Here is a 19,824-nt window from a genome sequence, read left to right as displayed (position 1 = left end):
AGAAGCACGCGCTTCCATCTGAGCGATAGAGCTAACAGTACTCGCGTCACACGTGCTAATTGACATTCATAACGGAACGCAAAGTATGCAAGCAACGAATTCTTGTTAATTACTTTTTAAGCTTTCAATTGAGCATGTTAGATGAAGTTGATTGTTGAGTTTCCACGTAAATTGACCGAAATTCCTCACGTTTGAAAATTTCATTGCACAGGCGCAAGCAATGCAAAAACGCATATGATTTTTCTCTCACTAATACTAAAAGCTTATCTTCCTCTTTCCTTATTTTACAGACACCCCCTAGCAGCCCCAAGACGTGTTCGATTTACCGCTGCTGATCTAGTTTCCTGGCGGCTGAAATGAGACAACCTGAAAAAGCCTTCCATGAAAAGTGGTTCAGTGAAAGAGGATAAACACGGAAAACAAAACCCGCTGCTCTGTGAGAAGAAAAAAAAACATAAAACAGTGATAAAGTCAAGAAGTGAAGCGAATCTGAAAAGAAACGACTAACAAGTGAGATCAACCACGGAAACACGTTATCCATGTATAATTATATAATCAGAATAACGAGCAGTCCTATGGAAGAAATTGTGTAGAAGATAGCGAAGAAGCACCAAAGAAGAGCCTCAAAGAAAAAAAGGGAAAAGTGATATTTATTATTAAATAACAACATAATTAGTGCCCGATATCGGTTTCAAGCTCGACGGTACAACCCATGGAATGAGTGGCTTGGAAAGGCTTTTAAAGTTGAGTGAATGTCAATGTCCGTGAAGTGATTAGACCAGTAATTCGCACTAATTGATGCAAAGCAATCTACAGACGGTGCAGTGAAGACGGTGTGCTGAAATGAAGATGCTGTTTTTGAAATTTATACCAGTGATAGCGTTACTGATTGTACCAATCCGTGCGCAAGATGACTCCTTGGCAGGAAGCTTCTTATCAGGTACGATCTTTTCGTTAATTTATGTTTTATTTTTTGAGAAATGTATGTAGTATGAGTGTCTCATGTGCTGTAAGAAAATAATCTTGTTCTTTTGGGTAATTCCACAATTGTTAATTGAGACCATTAAATACCATTCAATGGCGGTTACTCATGCCTGCTCTGAAAACCGATTTGTTTTATGTTTATCAAAACTAACTGCGTGCAGAAACATAAGCTGTGCACTAAAATGCATAAGGGACATTTTGGACACCCTGCGCTTGTATAAGCAAATTTACGCACCAAACATACAGTTTGAGATGTATCCACCTACAAAAAAATGATCGTCATTCATCAAATATGGAATGTGTTGCGCCCATGAGGTACAAATATTAAGGAATCAATATTTAGATGTTTATTTGGGCCGTCCACCCATCGTGATTTTTTTTGTATTTATTATAAGAGTCAACCATAAACTTTTTACCTAGTGAAAATAAGCTGAATTGGTTAAAAGACAGCCAAGAAAAAGCGGTGGGTAAACCGATCTTCGGGGAATTCCTGTAACATAATAATGTTCTGCGCTTATTAGATATGAAACTAGTTGCGTCCATCAGCTGTATGATGTTATTTGGGCCGCCTTATGAATGTTAGAAGTTCTGAGGAAGAAGCAGTTCAGGTAAGCTTCGAGAACTTCAAGGCGGTTCTATCAGCATCAGGAAAACTGCAGGAACTTTTAAGAAGTTTTAAGAACTTTAGAGAAGGTCACAGAAGGTGTAAAACAGCAAAAAAGGGTTATCTTTCATTTAATTCCACTTAAATAATTTTGGTATCCATGACAGATACCTATTTCGACTACAATGTGCAGTCTTCATCAGTGTTATTCCCACTAAAGACTTATCAAAAACCTAACGCCCGTAAGTACTCATGCCCTAGGTAAAAATGTCAAGATCACAGGTATAAAAATGAAACTACAATGTGTAGAATCGGAACCTACCTAACTAATAATAACCAAAGGTTTTAGTAAAGTAAAGGAGAAAAATCTATTGAATTTTTTCAAAAAAAAATCCTAAATGCTTGGTAGCCATCACCCAAATAGATTTTTCTCCTTTAATTTACTAAAACCTTTGGTTATTATTAGTTAGGTAGGTTCCGATTCAACACATTGCAGTTTCATTTTTATACCTGTGATCTTGACATTTTTACCTAGGGTACTAAGTACTTATATAACACTTTTTTGCTGTTTTATTTAAGCATTCCGCTAACAACCCAAATTCATTATGATGGCTATGGCCTTTGGAATTTTTTCCCTATTAGAGATTTGAATAGATTTTTCTCCTTTAGCCTGAGAAAGCCTAAATTTAAAAGTCCTGAGGATTTTTTCATTGAGTTTAACAGAAGTCCAGAGATTTTCGAGGATGTTAAAGATTTTTTAATACAGTTCTATTAATTTCAAAACATTGCCAACATCTTCAGGAGGATTTTTCGAGTATGTCATGTTAGCTTCGGGAACATCAGAAATGATCAGGGAATCACAGATCAGTTAATTAAACTTCAAAAAAATTTACAGATGATTTGAGACCCTCAGACAAATCCAGAAAACTTCAGCAAAGCTCCGAGATCTCCAGTATGAAAGATGGTACAACTTCATGTTCCCTGAAGAAGGTCAAATTCGAAGACTGAAACGTCTGACATAAAATATCGTAGCGTTCGAATCAACCCTTAATCTGAAGTTTTATCCGTGTCCTAGTTAATTAGAGGGAACTAAATTCTGTGTGCATTCCCAAATTACACACAATTACGGGCTCTCCTTAAAGGGTACACATGGATTTGAGGCAGGTGGGGGCTAACATATGAAAAATCAGTGATTAACCAGATCAAAATATACCATTTTTGCATCATGTAATATCAGCTTTTTTAGGTTAAACACATAGGGGGCTCTAATGTTGGCCATAAAGATTTGGTCAGTCGATAAAAATCTCTTGCTATTATATTATATTATATTATATAATACGTCTTCTAGACAATACAAATGACTTACATCTAATGATCCTGACGATACAAAAAACCTCTTTTTACAACAAAGTTGTTTTGTTGTGTTAGACCCTTTAAGATGGTGTATATTTTTGTTCACAATTGGCTCTCAAGTTTGTGAGCATAAATATGGTTTTATATGATATCTCATGATCCTGACCATACTGTTTTGAAAAAAAAAATGTTAAGTAGAATAAGACTGTACACAGAAAAAAAATCTGAATTCTAACTATCGCGTAAAATCTCCCTTCGTATAATTTTGAGCTATACCTGGCATAAACAGCGAAATCGCTTACAAACTTGCATACAATATTGCAAATTTATGCGATATTGCGCTTAAATTTACACGAAATATCGCCTAAATTTATGCCAAATCTAGCGTTATATCTATATCTCGCAGAAATTTACATGAATTTTTCGAACGGTGTATTAATTGTTCTAAATTAGACCACGACAAGTGAACTCTCTAAAACTCGATATTGAGTTATAAAATTATCGAGTTATAGAATATAAATCCCATACAAAATCGACATCACAGAAACAATTAAATTCATTTTTACTATGGTTCTACATCTCGATATCTCCAAAATCATATAACTCCATGGTCCCTTCAATAGTTGTAGAAGGTCGACTGTATGTTGTAATAGAAAGCTTATGTTTTCGGCAAAACTATACAGTTGAAACAAAACAGTAAAAGCATTAAAAATACTTTAACTAATTGTTTTTATTACTTCCGCGTGAAGTTAACGATTTTACATAGTTGAGAATGCTAGTTTCAAATAACAGACTGAAAGTGGTAATTTTATACGATAGATGAGGAGATGAAAGTATAGAGTTGATAGATCCGTTAGAGTACGGCAGTGTGAAAGCGGGCAAGGAAAACTTTGAGGAAGGTACGAATCAGGTTGATCATCTCTATTTACCGAACTCCCCAGTTAGAGAGGGATGGTGAGGGGTACCTTAGGTCGGGAAATGTGCGTGTGTTCAGTACACAGTACAATAGTCAAAAAACAGAATGCGATGCCAGACGGATTTTCCTTCTTTTTATTTATTTGGTCGAAATTTTCAGAAACGTTCCTTATGACCAAAAATGCCATTTTGTATCTTAAATTTTAAATCGAGCCTTAATTATAAAAAGGGTTTATAGAAAAATGTTAAGCTTATCTTCAGAAAACTGTTACTCGAAAAATGTATGTCCAATCGGTTTGATACCTTCGGCAATGTTATAGGAAACATCTGGAAATATTTAAAAAAAAATTCCATATATTTTTTAAATTTAAAATAGAAATTAAAAAAAAACTTTTTCGCACGAACGATTGTTTTTTTATATTTATATATTTTTAATAGGGGGCAATAAATGCCACCTATTACACTATGAATCAAGGTGGCAAAATAATGGACAAAAAATTATGATTTTTGAAAAAACTCAAGTTTATGGAAAAATATCCAAAACTTGGTTCAATTATTTTTTCGACGTGATATATAAAAAGAACAGCAAATTTATAGCAAAAAGTAATTAAATAGTGAAGAACAAGTTGGGTTTTCATCCCTTGTGAATTGCAGGCCTAAGAACAGTAAATTATTTACTAGTTCAGGGACACCTAATGTGTGTGTATGTACTATTAATGAAAATGTTAATTTGATTATTTACGGGGCGACCCCGGCGTAGTGGTTAACATCCATACCTCTCACGCCAAAGTCACGAGTTCAAATCTCACCCCCGGACAAGTCACGAATGACCCAAGAGTGTTAAAGTGACTATAATAATAATAAAAAAAAAATTTGATTATTCATAACTTAAAGAAATTTGATTTGTCCATTTATTTTAAGTCGATTACAGATAATTTGATATGTGAAAGAAAAGTAATAGATTGCTGCTTACGATGCTGTGAAAACTGCATAGATTCATCTTTTTTCGAACAAAAGTTGCTAGAAGAAATCGTGGAAACTTGCATTGATGAAATACTAGTTGAACAATGGGTCACAACCCACACGTGTGATATAAAAACATTAGTAAAACAGCCGGATGTATTTATTTCTTATTTAATTGCAAAATTAGAAAAATTAGAAAATACAAAAAATAAATTACAGGAAGGTGAATTTGTAGTAAAATGTGACTTTTCATTTTTATTACAAGACGATGTTCAAAGTCATCACTGCAATAATCATCCATTTAACATTTATTTTAAACATGATGGAAAATTAATCATTTGAGATGTAGTCATTTCAGAAGATTTGCGCCATGATTCTGCATCTGTAAACTTGTTTGTCTAACAAATGCTTGCTTTTCTACGAACAGAACAGCAGTGACAATGAATAAAGTTTATTTCGTGTCTGCTGGAGCTGCGTCCCAGTATAAAAATCGGAAAAAATCTAGTCTTTGCCAATTTAAGAATAAATATAGTATAGAAGTTGATTGGCATTTCTTCGCAACATCGCACCGAAAAGGTCCATGTGATTCAGGAACACTGAAAAAATGCAAAGGAGCTATACGATTGGGCTCAGAAGCGAAACGAGGATCAGCTGACACAAATTTTATTTGGTTATGCAACTACTGAAAAATATGAAACTAATAAACAAGAGTTAACGAACAATAATCAAGAGCTATAACCATTAAAGGAACTTAAAAATACCACTCATTTATTCCTATTTCTGAAAGACAAATAGAAGTCAGACAGTTTTCAAACTGCAAAGAAAATTGATGATATTACTAAGAAGTAAAGTATGGATTTCTGATTTAAGTATGTAGGGAAATGGATGTAATGTCGGCCTAAATGCCCCTAATTTGGGCCCAGTGATGGAAAAGTTCGCGAAAACTCACTATGACTCGCGAACTTTTCCCATGGTGAACTTCGTGAAATATCGCCAACTTTTCCAACACTGTTTGGGCCCATATATAAATGCAGCAATCGACTAAATTTTCAATAGCGGCCAAAAATATCCATTAGTACCGTCCCAATGACGCGTTCATCTAGATAGAATTGATTAATAGTAGATTTTTAGCGATGAGCCCAATCTTAGATCCATAGGCCACCATTAGAGCCATTTCCCCTATTTGCAAGAACTGAAATCAAATAGGGGAAATGGCTCTAATGTTGGCATATAAATCTAAGATTGGGCCCATCGCTATAAATATGCTATTTATCAATTTTAGCTCTGAAGATGCAATGGCATTTTTGGTCATAAAGAACGTTTCTGAAAATTGTGAGCCAAAAAAAAATATGAAAATTAATGGATTTGTGAATTCATCTGGAATCGCTCAACTGACAAGTCAGTATATATGACGTATGTTTGAGTCCTCTCTACCATGCTTTCAGTAAGATACGATGTCAAACACAGCAGATTTGTGGAAGTAGAACAACTGGAAGAGAAGCCGTGTTGATCACCACTTAGATACTGCTTACAATGAGAAAGCAGAGGCTCCATGATGACTAACTCGAATAACTTCTAAACTGCACTCAACGACGTAATTCCACGATAAGTGTCCACATCCCGTTTGTTGCCCTTTTTGTGGACATGAAATATATGTGTGAATTTCCATCCAACAAGATGTACCACTCGAGATGTACAATCGAAATAGGTGATGCAACGGAATCAGCAAGCTGGCGATATGCTTTTTCAGGAATACGGACGGAACGCCATCGGGTCCTGGATTCAAGAACGACTTGAGTTGTGATGCAGCAGTGAAAATCATCTCGAAATTGACATCCATTGTACCCAGTGTTTTAGCATAGAGTGGAACATTACTAGTTGCTAGGATAACGTGTTCGTCGGTTAATCTCTCATTCAAGAAAACACTGGTGACATTTTTCAGAAAACATCTCACTGCGTCCTAGCAAGAAGTACGGTCGACTTGTTTCGCGCTCCGTTGTTTTGGAAGTTTTCTCGGTATTCGTTTGATATTAATTATCAGTTTTTTCTCACTAAGTGACTCCTAGCACAGTTCCCGGTAAATTGATCGAAAAGTGAGTTTTTTTTTAGTAGAAAGTGTCATTTTCGGAACGATTAATCCGTGCTATTGGTAATTCGCAAACCAATTTGGGCATCATCGTTGCGTGGTCACGCATACCCGCTCACATATCATCATCATCGAGTGTGAGCACCCGTTTCTACCTAGGCGAGTAAGAGAGGTGACACAGTCGGAAGAAGTGTTAGTTTGTTTACTAAAATGAACCGCCCATTTTGTTATGGCAAGTTTTGCTATAAGCAATGCTCCTCGTGTTTATTAGCGAAATTCACATCAAAGATTGATTAATTGCGTAGGAAATCAGTTTGGCACGGCATTTGTGGCCAGCTTACACCTTCCGGTCGTATGAAACAGGTCAAAAACTGTTCATATCCGCAGATAAATTTTTTGTTTTGAATTTCTGTATGGCAAAATAGTGAACTTTTCGTGAACATTAACGGCAAAGAACTCACCAACACTGGGAGACCGTGAGTAAGAGTTTTACCCCCACAGACTCGTTTCGGGTGACCTTTTCTGCATCTGCCCTTCCTCAATACATCGAGCTGGGAAAACTTCGTCTTCCTGTGCGGTTGTTTGTACCTCGGGTCATGATCTGCCAGCATTGTAAGCGGTTGGGACATACGGCCTCCCACTGCGGCAACAAGGCACGCTGCTCCACATGCGGGGAGAAGCATGAGGATGGCGCCTGCGCAGCTACTGCACCAAAATGCGTGTACACTGCAACGGAACTCCTCCTCATGCTCTCTCGTCGTGCCCGGCGTACAAACAGCTCGGGGACAAAATGAAACGCTCCCTTAAGGAACGTTCCAGGCGGTCTTTTGCAGAAATGCTTAATACAGCCACGCCATCGACCAATGACAAAAATCCCTTTTCTCTTTTGTCAGATGATGAGACTGACTCTGACTTGGCAGAGGAGGGAACTTTTTTCAGTTTTCCGGAAGGTTCTGCACGGAAACGAAAGCGCATTCGTTCGCGGATTGTTGCAAATAAAGAACCCCAAATCAGCTTGCCCAAATCAAGGAGTGGTGGAAAAAAGGAGACTTCTACTCCTCCTGGATTCCACAGAACTGACTATACCCAGGATTTTCCACCTCTTCCGGGGACATCCAAAACCCCTGATGCCCCAATTTTAAGAACAGAAACCCCTTCTTCATCTGGGCTGTTCTCATTTGATGACATTGTGGACGGTATTCTCAAATACCTCAACATTTCTGATCCTCTGAAAAGCATTGTCCTCACATTGCTTCCCACTGTGAAATCCTTCTTGAAGCAATTGACTTCAAAATGGCCCCTTCTTGCCGCTATCATCTCCTTCGATGGATAATTTTCCAAACGAGGTCGGGGATTTGATCACTGTTCTACAGTGGAATTGTCGAAGTCTTATTCCGAAATTAGATTCGTTCAAGTATTTAGTCCATAACAATAATTGCGATGCATTTGCCCTCTGTGAAACATGGCTCTCTTCAGAAATTGATCTCCCTTTTTATGATTTTAACATTATTCGATTGGATCGTGAGGATTCACGTGGAGGAGGGGTACTTTTGGGGATCAAAAAGTGCCATTCCTTCTATAGAGTGAATCTTCCCGAATTCCCCGGTATTGAAGTTGTCGCATGTCAGGCTACCATTAAAGGTAAGAGCCTTTGTATTGCTTCTGTATATATTGCTCCTAGAGTCTCTGTTAATCGCAAACCACTTTTCGACATATGTGCGGTACTTCCCGCTCCATGGTTGATCATGGGAGATTTTAACTCCCACGGTACAGTCTGGGGGGAGCTGTACGATGATAACCGTTCTACTTTGATTTATGATCTCTGCGACAACTTCAACATGACAATACTTAACAATGGAGAAGTAACACGTTTGGCTGGTCCATCCTCGAATGGTAGCATTCACCTTTTGCTCCAATTCACTATCGTTGGATTGCACTTGGCATGTAATCCAGGATCCGCACGGTAGTGATCATCTGCCGATCAAAATTTCGATTGCCAGTGGGTTCAACTCGTCAGAATCCGTTAACGTTGCGTATGATCTAACCCGTAACATCGATTGGACTAAGTTCCAATCCGTGATAGACGATACAGTATCGTCAGTGGAAGAGCTTCCGCCGTTGGAGGAATATAATTTCCTCTCTAATCTCATCGTCGACAGCGCACTTCAAGCTCAAACACGACCGGTGCCGCGATCGTCAATCCGTAAGAAAACACCATCGCTCTGGTGGGATCAACAATGCACGGAGGTTTACCGTAAAAAGTCCGACGCGTTTAAACTTTTTCGGAAACGCGGAACACGTGAGCATTTCGACGCATACACATCTCTTGAACGCGAACTCAAGAGCCTCATCAAGGCCAAAAAACCGGGTTACTGGCGGCAGTTTGTAGACGGATTGTCGCGCGAAACGTCTATGAATACGCTTTGGAGTACGGCGGCGCGAAGAATGCGTAACTGGTCTACTAACAACGAAAGCGAGGAATGCTCGAGGAATGAAGTGTGTCCGGATTCCGTGCCGTCGCAGTTGATTCCTCGCGAAACCGCGAATTCGGTAGATGAAATCAGTCACCCTTTTTCAATGGTCGAACTTTCACTCGCTCTCCTTTCGTGTGGCAATTCTGCCCCGGGATCTGATAGAATCAAGTTCAACTTGCTGAAAAACCTCCCATACGTCGCTAAGAGGCGCATGTTGAACTTGTACAATCAGTTCTTGGAGCTCAATATTGTTCCCGACGATTGGAGACGAGTGAGGGTGATAGCCATTAAAAAGCCTGATAAACCCGCATCGGATCACAATTCGTATCGGCCCATCGCGATGCTGTCGTGTATTCGGAAATTGATGGAGAAAATGATCCTTTTTCGCCTCGACAAATGGGTTGAGACGAACCACCTTCTTTCAGATACTCAATTTGGTTTCCGTAGGAGTAAGGGAACGAACGACTGTCTCGCGTTGCTTTCCTCGGAAATTCAGTTAGCTTTTGCTAAGAAAGAGCAAATGGCTTCTGTGTTCTTGGATATCAAGGGGGCTTTTGGTTCAGTATCCGTTGAAGTTCTTTCAGAGAAACTCCACGCTTGTGGATTGTCTCCATTAATGAATAATTTTTTGTACAATTTGCTGTCAGAAAAACATATGAGCTTTTCTCATGGAAACTCTACAGCTTTTCGATTTAGCTACATGGGTCTCCCCCAAGGCTCATGTTTAAGCCCCCTTTTGTACAATTTCTACGTTAGAGAAATTGATGTCTGTCTTAGTGACAATTGCACGTTGAGACAACTTGCAGATGACGGCGTAGTGTCTATCACAGGGCCAAAAGAGGTTAACCTGCAAAGACCCTTACAGGATACCCTGGACAATTTGTCTACTTGGGCTATTCGGCTAGGTATCGAATTCTCCACGGAGAAAACTGAGTTGGTCGTCCCAGCACAACCGAAGCTTCAACTTTTGGGTAAACCGATCACTCATTCCATGTCTTTTAAATATCTCCCAGACAACCAGAAGTCGTATAACAATGTACAGTACAATGTACAAATAACAGTATGATGACAAATCATTTCGTTTAATATGAATTTAAAATTTGCACGTATATGGCCTCCACTTTTGTAGGTATAAGCCCTTTGTTTGCATTGAATACGATTTGATTGTTTTTATATATGTTTGTATATCATAGAAACAACTTTGAATATACGTGCATTCTGGTTGTCTGGGCTCGGGGTCTGGTTCGATTCCAAATGCACCTGGAGATCCCACATTGAGTATCTGAGACGAAAATGCCAACTAAGGATCAATTTCCTTCGATCAATTACCGGAACGTGGTGGGGAGCCCATCCACAAGATCTTCTGACGTTGTACCGGACAACGATTTTATCGGTTATAGAATATGGTAGTTTTTGTTTCCAGTCGGCAGCTAAAACGCACATCATCAAGCTGGAACGGATCCAGTATCGTTGTCTTCGTATCGCGTTAGGATGCATGCACTCGACTCATACTATGAGTCTCGAAGTGCTGGCGGGCATGTTGCCACTATCCGTCCGTTTTTCAGAGTTATCTCTTAGGCTCCTCACCCGTTGCGAAGTAATGAACCCACTGGTGATATAAACTACGTTGACAGTTTAGGGTGGGAGGGTTTGACAATTATCCACAACCCATACAAATTTTAAAATTTTTGTATGGACAATTGTCTATGCAGGGGGAGGGGGGTCAATAATCCCAAAAAACTGTCTACGTAGTTTATGAACAGCCCCGAAGTTCACTCGTATGGAAGGATGAGAAATTTTACGGTGAAATCTTTTCGGAACGTGTCTGTTAATGACATAAGCCAAGACATGTGAAAATGTTCGCGCAGCGGTTTCAACGTTATCAGGATCGAGGATGCTCTCCCAATCTATACTAGATAGCATGTTGACGATACTACGGTGATCGGCTTTCCGGAAATCGTATACCGGCACGGTCGTGGAAATGTCGTCAAAGACCCGATCGTGATTGTCATCAACAGTGACAACCAAGGGAGGGTGATGATGTACTTGCTTTACTAGTGGAGAAGGTGCCGTGGAGATCAATGGAGCAGTGTCCTGAACGCTCACGAAACAGAGGTCCAAGGTACGGTTGTTCTCGTTGAATACGTGGTTTATTTTAGATAGCGTTGCTGTACTATAGCAGTCGAGAAGGCTAACTAATCCTGTATGAAATACAGAGCGTACAGGGTATGGGTAGAGAATACTGCTGTGAGATGGTTTCCAGGAAACGCCAGCTAGATTGAAGTCACTCAAAACGATTATCTCATTAATTGGTGTCGCACTCTCCATTATGGTGAAAACGGACCGGCAACGGGTATCGTTAAGTTTGTTGTCACGAACCCGGTCTGGTGCAATATACACTGCACATGGGTACAGTGTGCGATCACTCAGTTCTACGGCCACCCAAACTTGCTCCACATAGTCCCACAAGCCATTTTCAATAGCTCTCACTTGTAACCTTAAAGAGACCACGGAATCACTGCTATAAACCCCAGTGAATAAAATTTGCATATTACATTTGTGCTTTTCGTACTGGAAAAGTAACTCTCTGTAGATTAATTTACCTCATAAATCTGAAAAATAAACTTTTATTTTGTATGTCAATACTTAAAAATAACGCATTAACGCATTACAAATAAAACTGCAACATGAAGTAATGAAATTGGGTTGTTAGCAGAATGCTTAAATAAAACAGCAAAATATGTTATCGTCTTGAATTTTATAAACGGATTTAGATAAAAATCCGTGAACATATGACATCCCTTAACTCTTCCGATCTTTGATGATTCTTTTTTCTAGATTTAACTCAAATTTTCAAAACTTGTAGCTCAAACATTGAGTAACAACTTTGCTGAAGCATTTGTTCGTATATTTCATCAAAATAGAGGCAGTTTATGCAACGTATTTACTTAATTGCCCAAAAACAAATTAAAGTTCATAATTGAGTATACAGATCTAGTTGAACGAAAAAGTGAAGGAGTGTCATTTCTTCATGCATTTAATCGAAAATCCCCATAAAATCTTTAAACTAAAAGCGCCAGCTCGTGTTACGACCAAATAAGTGGAAACTTTCAGAGAAAGGTTTCTTACCAAAAGGAATAAATCCGTGAGTTGGCTCTTTGAAAAAGTTGAAAGAAAATTCTCCCTTATAAATTTGGACCATTCTAGTATGACATCCTACCAAATATGATCGATGATTATTCTAGTGATATTATAACCTTGCAATACGTTAGAAAAGCTTGAGAAATTGATCCTACTAGTCCAGTTATGCTCTACTATGTACTTCTGGGCATACACTGAAGTTCCATTCGGGACGGTTATAGTTGTATTTTGCATTTGAGTGCAGAATATCTAATAAAAGTGCGCTTTTACGTTGTGCCGTCTTTGTTTCTTCTGCGCACTTATTCCTTGTGAACCAACACGGAAACAAATCCATTTTCATTTTTATCCGCATTCGCATTCGCTTTCCGTTTCAAACCCGTTTCCATATTCATGAATAAACAATCATGAAATAAAAAAATTGCCATCCCATGAAATCATGACAATGATTCATGATTTCATGATCGAAGTTCATGATATCGTAATGCAGCGGAATCTTTACCGCTACAAGCGTTATACGTACCTGGAAAACCGTGCTCATAAAACGCACTACATAAGTAGCTCTTATAGGCTTTTGCCTTCCTAGTTATAGAAGTGATGATAGTTTAGTGGTCAAAATATGAGATTAATGATCCCGAGGTTCTTGGTCGAATCTAGTCTGAAGTAATATTTTATTTTTTGCATCTTTAAGGTTTAAACACTGAAAGCTAAATTCATTAATTTAATTTATGATTTCAACTCGGATGATTCGTGATTTCGGGAATCTTGGATACGTTACGCAAAAATAGCTCATGATATAATGAATATGATTTACCGTGTATTTTCATAACATCATGAATCATTCACTTAATTTCGGAGATTGGATTTCTTCCCGTGTATGTGCACTGAAGACACCAACATAACTTAACTGAAAACCGCACTTTGATAAGCGTTTCCGCATTTATGGTCTCACTTATAATGAGCGCAATGCGCAATATAACCAGGAAAAAGAAGTGATAGTTTGTACTAAATTGATTTATTTACACGGCCGTTGAATCTGACTCATATTTGTGTACCGTTTGCTGAAATTTACAAAAACGTATACGTGTTTTGCGAATTTGAGTAAACATAACTCAAATATGAGTCAGCTTCAACGCCCGTGTATCCGGCTGAAATTTCAATCCGTAACATTATTTGGTTATAATTATATTACTGTATTTTTCTACACATAAATTATAATTAAGCGTTATGCAGTGGCTGCCTCATTTGCACGAATTTGATGCTAATACACTCAAGTATGTTTTTATATTATTGCAAATTGAATCCAAATTTAATGCTTCTTGATTCAAACAATCACAAAAAAAAGTCCAAGAAAAATTGTATGATATTAAACGTTTTTTACCCATCCTGCATGAGGACAAAACCGAAAAAAAAATTAAAATCGCGTAAATCAGAAATAATTATAGAACTTACATCGTTAACTAATGTGTAAATATCTTCTTATATTTATGAAAGGGCTACTGGATTCAATAACCAGCACAGAGGATGCAAAAGGATGTCCTGGAGTATGTGTGCATACTCTAGCAACGTTAATCTGCTACGAAGTGTTGGAAGATATTCCCTGTCCGTCCCCTAGCATGAGGTGCTGCGTTGAAAGTCAAGCCGCAGCAGCTAATATATCCACTACCACCACTGCCCGACCCAGGCCCACAACGACGACAAGGCCAACGACCACAACTCCAAAACCCACAACAGAGAGCAAAATTAAGGAAAAGGATAAGGATAGTAAAAACAATTGTAGGTGATTACAACTCATGCATTGAGAAAACGATTGTTGGTCAAACTTAATCACATTGTATTTCAGCAACATGCCCAGGAGTTTGTGTAGCCGATAGAATCGCAGAATATTGTGAAGCGTATCTTATGACTCCCGGGCTCTGCAAAAGCGGTACTAAATGTTGTGTTTCGAGAGACATTTATCCCGATAAGCCACCCGCTGATTTATATGTTCCTACGGCGCATTTTGATAGCAATAAAAATAAAACTACAACTCCAAAACCGTACCCAAAAACTACAGAAAAAGTAACACATGAGGAGCCTTTGAAATCAAAGACTAACCCAGCACCGAAGCCAACAAAACCAACACCTCCAAAGCTTAAAACAGCGCAACAAACAAATCAGCAAGGAACAGTTCACAAGTCATGCGAAGGAGAATGCGTAAATGGGTTATTCGCACTGTTTTGTGACGATGTCGATAGTGAAGCATTTTGTCCTAACGAAGGATCCTGTTGCGTAACTGGAACAGCTGACGATACGAAACATGAAATCGTTACCACAACCAGACGACCAAATACACCTGTAAGATAATGTAAAAAATTTGTGAAAATTTGAATAATGTCTAATTATGTAACATATATTTTAGCCTCCACTGCGAAGATGTCCAGGGTTCTGTATGCTCAACATCATGGCAGCGTTCTGTGAACGACCATCGGAGATCATTCCAAACACTGCAAACTGCAAGCGAGGATCGATTTGTTGTGATAACACGAAGGCCCCGGTCACCAGACCAGCGCCTAAACGGCCACCACCGCCACCTACAACAACGACCACACAGGCTCCTACTACGACTGCAGCTCCCGATCCGAGAGAAGAATGTCCAGGTTCATGCATCGTAGGTTTACTGAGCTTCACGTGTTTCCGGAATGCCGAAATGACCGATTTATTCAAATGTAAAAAATCAGGAACGCAGTGCTGCGCTCCAAAGTCTAAAATCCAGGAAGTACAAATGGCGGCAGGCAAAATCAAGCCAAACGACACCACTTATCCGCCTCCACCACCACCTCCGAATATGGCACAGCCATATCCAGCACCACCTCAACCTTTACCGCCAGTACAGCAACCACAACCACAACCAGGGTATGGACCTCCAGTGATGAACAGCTATCCAGGACCAGTTAGCAATAATATTTACGAAATCCCACAAACACAACCACCAGTTCATCAACTCTCTCAACCTATTTATGAGCCACTACCAACAACAACGACCGCAAGGCCTCAAGTGTACTCCAAATATGTATGTGGAGTAAAAGGAACGAGCCGAGGAGCCCGATCGTTCCTCAGCCGAATTGATTTAGCACACTCTTCCTCCAGCAGAAGCCGTACTGGTCGTCACATTGAACTAGAGAACATATATCGATCGAAAGGCACCGAGCGGTTGGTTCTTGGCCACAGCATCGTGCCCATTCCTATTATTTATCATGATCACAACGATACAGTTCCGGAAGACCTGATTCATCATCCTAGTATTTCTAGGACGAACTCAACCACGAACAAATATTGGAACAGTCATCGCAAAGGCCGCGTTGTCGGTGGAGAGGATGGCGACAATGGCGAGTGGTGCTGGCAAGTCGCGCTGATTAACTCGCTGAATCAATATCTGTGCGGTGCGGCGCTAATCGGCACACAATGGGTCCTCACAGCCGCGCACTGCGTCACCAAGTAAGTATGAGTAATATGCTATAGATGGATGTTGGTCGACCGAGCTTGTAACATTTTAGCATCGTGCGGTCTGGTGATGCAATATATGTCCGGGTAGGTGATTATGATTTGACGCGCAAGTTCGGCAGCCCGGGAGCACAGACGTTACGAGTCGCAACCACCTATATTCATCACAACCACAACAGTCAAACTCTCGATAACGATATCGCTCTGTTAAAGCTGCACGGACAAGCAGAACTCAGGGACGGTGTTTGTTTGGTAAGTATTTGGATGTATAGTTTTCAGGGCTTCATCGTTAACCGTTAAAGGTCTGAGAAAATGTCTTTCACATCACTGTCCAATTATTACTAAGTTATGTTCACATCAGAGTTTCTCAATCTATGGGTCACGGGTTGTCCTTAGATGGGTTAGGGGAGTTCAAACATCTTTTTTTTTTATCCCCCATTGTACGGGTCATAATAGCTGCGAACAACATTGATCTTTTATTATATGCTCGTGCATTTTGTATAGTGCATATCATAGTACCTCACTACTGTGGAAAAGTAATGAGGTATTCGTTTTCGATATAAGTATCCGGAAGTTGGTGGGATTTTTCTGAGGCATAATAATCTTTGGTCACATCTTCCTTAGTCCCGGTCCATGTGGTTTATGGGTGCGATATCTACCCAGGTGTGGAAGCTGCCTCCCTAGCTATTCGATTGCCGTCAATGGATAGCAATCGACGTCCGTCGGTGATTGGTCACATAATCATCTTCCCCTCCCGCCTTAGGGCGTGACACAATAAATGTATCACCCCATACAGTTTTGCATAATAGATGTGCAGAATCTGCAATAAATCGCGACTTGAACAGATTATGTATAATGTGGTCGTCGAAAAACTTTTCAAATAATTGTTTAAAATTAATCCTAGCTAATGTCATGAAGTATCTACATTACCAAAGCATAAAACCTACAAAAAATTGATTCTTGAAAAAGTTGATTGTTCACAACAGGCTATTGTAAGAACTACCATTACATTTATCGTAAGAAACATTTACAGAGGATGTAAGAAATTAATGCTTACATGCTTTGTACATGCCAGGTTTTGCGTGTAGAATTAGCTGCTTTTAAAAGCTTCTAAACAAGATTCTAAAAGAAGTTTGATGCTTACTCGATGCTCCACTAGTTATAAAAAGCATGGGCAGGAGAAAAAATCTGAATAGCTACACACTTCGAAAAAGACATGTAAATTTCAGTGCCCTGAGACCGACACATGCAAGCGGCCCTTTTGACATAAGAATCAGTTGAAAAGGACGAGCAAATCAATTCAATCAAACGCACTTTTCATCGAGTTGCATATGTTTCAGTTTCAGGACACTTAATTTTACATGCCATGTTTGTTTACGTTCCATGATTTACGTCAAAGCTGAATTACGTCTCGTGTAAAAATAATAATTTCTAAGTGTGTACGTAGTAGTTGAGCGTTTTGGTTTTTTCATGCCATGCTGAAGTTTTGGGCCATTCTGGCGTTATTAGATCGTTTTGGCGTTCTGAGCTATTTTTGATTGTTAAGCTAGTTCGTGTATCATAACCATTTTATCGCTTTTCAAGGTTTGTTTAGCTATTTATATATAAAACAAACTGGCCGTACAGGGAAGGCATAATATTAGACCGACAAAGCCGTACGACGGAGTGACAATGGGGCCAAAATTGATTTTTTTTTTTTCATTGATACAAATATCTTGAACACACAGAAAATGACGACTACAATATGTTTCTTGAACTTCTGGAGTATATTTAAGATAACATTAACCAGTTGTTTTATTTGAATAGTGCTGTAAAGTTATGTGTCATAAATAGTAGCAAAAACACGTTATTAACAATGTCTACAGGAAAACAAAAGATTGAACACACTTTTATTTCAAAAGACGAGTGTTAGTGATCATAACCAAGTGTAAGTACTTATAATAGCTACGTTACATTTACATATTTTAAGATATTTTACCCAAATTTATGTTTTGGCCCAATGTCATCCTCAAATTTCAAACAATCATTTCCATGACAGTCGTAGATATGCTAAAATGTGAATGCTGTAAGGTAGGAAACGATTTTTTTAAATTTTTTTTCTAATGTTACCCCCTCTTACGGTACCAGGAAAGTTGTAACGGGTGAAAATTTAGAATAACTATCACTTTTTTTTCTCGGAGCTATATATATAACGGCTAGAAGGCAATGAACAAGATGTTCTGAGTTGCCCGATTTGGAACCGTTAGTGCATTGTGGAGCGAAAATTTCCGAATTTGCATCAGCGACCGTTTTTACCAATTGTGGGACACCTAACTCTTGGTATTAAAATTACTACCAAGAGTTATAAAATAAAATAACAAAAATTTTCTATAATGAATGACTCCTGGGATAAAATAAAATCACAGGTGCAAAATGACCTTTTATCCTATTAAACAACTACTTTTTCGTAGATAACTTAAAAATCAATGCTTCTTCTGCATCTCATCTAGCAATGCTACATGGTAAACCACCGAGAAAGTTTTCCATAATGTATATATTACCCCATCTTCCCTACATTTATTTTAATTTACATGCAGTTTTCAATTAAATGTAAGTGTAAGTTTATTTAAATTAATTCTTATTCACATTTCTTCCCATTTTACTGAACATGATAACGGCTTTTAATATTTGCGAAAATATCGGGTTGTGGAGCTATGAAACATAATTTTTAACTATAACGATCCAAAAGTTGGCCCATGTATAACTTTTCTGGCTCACGTTTAATTCATGAGTTTAAAACCTCTAGTATTATTGTTCAAAACTTAAAACTTTTAAAAGTATTACCCATTCTCATTGACAATGCTCAAAAGTTGCGAAAACTTTCGTTCGAACTTGCGCCCAAGTTTTGTTAAAAATAGTAAACCTTTTTCATTCAAAGTAGCAGAAATATTAGTTCAAATGACTTTCCGTTTGTATTTTTAAACAAGAAATTGCGATGAAAGGTTTAATTTATTCCGATCGATAGATTTCGTTTAAAATTGTTAACTTTTTTTTTACAAAACAGTGGCCAATTTATTTTGCAATTATGATCACTTTTGTTTGAAAGTATGACGAATTTCCTTAAAATGTTGGCAAATTTCAATGAAAATAAAAATTGAAAAATTATGACCGGTGCATACTAAAGCTGTTTCAACTTTTCGTTGAAATTAGTGAAAAAAAAATGATCAATTTCATTACAAGCTGTGAAAACTTTCTATTGAGTTGGTTGGTTGGTTGTCTTTATTAAGGAGATTTTCAGCCAGACGCTGGTTCATCTCCGGATCTCTATTGAGTTTACAAAGTTTGAGATGGTTAACGACTAATATCAGACTAAAAGTGGGCATTGTATACGGTAGATGAGAGTATAGAGTTCATAGTTCCGGTAGAGTACGATAGTGTAAAAATTGTAAATAGAAAGTAGAACAAATGACAATTTTGAGGAAGTTACGAAGTATCCACTGGCGCCGCTAACACCCGCCTAATGAATTTATATTTTTATGAGGGATTATTTATAGTGCAAGAGCCTACTTTGGTGCAAACGAGCAATACATACAAGTTAACGTAAACATTCATTCAAATAAAGCGCTCGCTGATCTAATTTTCAAAGCGTGCAACCTGAACTGAGGCTTAATACAAAATTAAACGATATTAGAATGAACTATTACCACATTTTCATCATAATACCTTTATTGGTTTAAATCCGGTGAAAAAAAAATAGAAAATAAGTTTAAAACATTAGAAGTGTAAATTATCGTATTTTAATATTACTCGAAAAAAAAATTCACATAAAATATTAAAAGGTAGCT

The 19,824-nt window shown here is 38.3% G+C and overlaps 1 protein-coding gene across 2 annotated transcripts in view; it reads left to right on the top strand.

The window, feature by feature from the left end:
- Positions 1-297: 297 nt before the first annotated feature.
- LOC135714807 (protein masquerade-like) overlaps positions 298-19,824 on the top strand; it is a 27,020-nt gene continuing 7,493 nt past the window's right edge. The window contains exons 1-5 of one of the 2 annotated variants that reach the window (XM_065238175.1): positions 298-940; positions 14,012-14,293; positions 14,361-14,854; positions 14,919-15,994; positions 16,054-16,252. In XM_065238175.1, coding sequence (XP_065094247.1) covers positions 844-940; positions 14,012-14,293; positions 14,361-14,854; positions 14,919-15,994; positions 16,054-16,252 — 2,148 coding nt within the window. In that variant the 5' untranslated portion in view covers positions 298-843. Of the gene's footprint in view, positions 941-14,011; positions 14,298-14,360; positions 14,855-14,918; positions 15,995-16,053; positions 16,253-19,824 lie in introns of those variants that run through there. The other variant, XM_065238176.1, reaches the window with a different exon arrangement.

This window comes from Ochlerotatus camptorhynchus, unplaced genomic scaffold, assembly GCF_037179485.1.
Source record: "Ochlerotatus camptorhynchus isolate MF236.1 unplaced genomic scaffold, CSIRO-AGI_Acam_v1.1 ptg000730l, whole genome shotgun sequence".
Taxonomy (NCBI): Eukaryota; Metazoa; Arthropoda; class Insecta; order Diptera; family Culicidae; genus Ochlerotatus; species Ochlerotatus camptorhynchus.
This window is presented reverse-complemented; position numbering and strand designations above follow the sequence as displayed.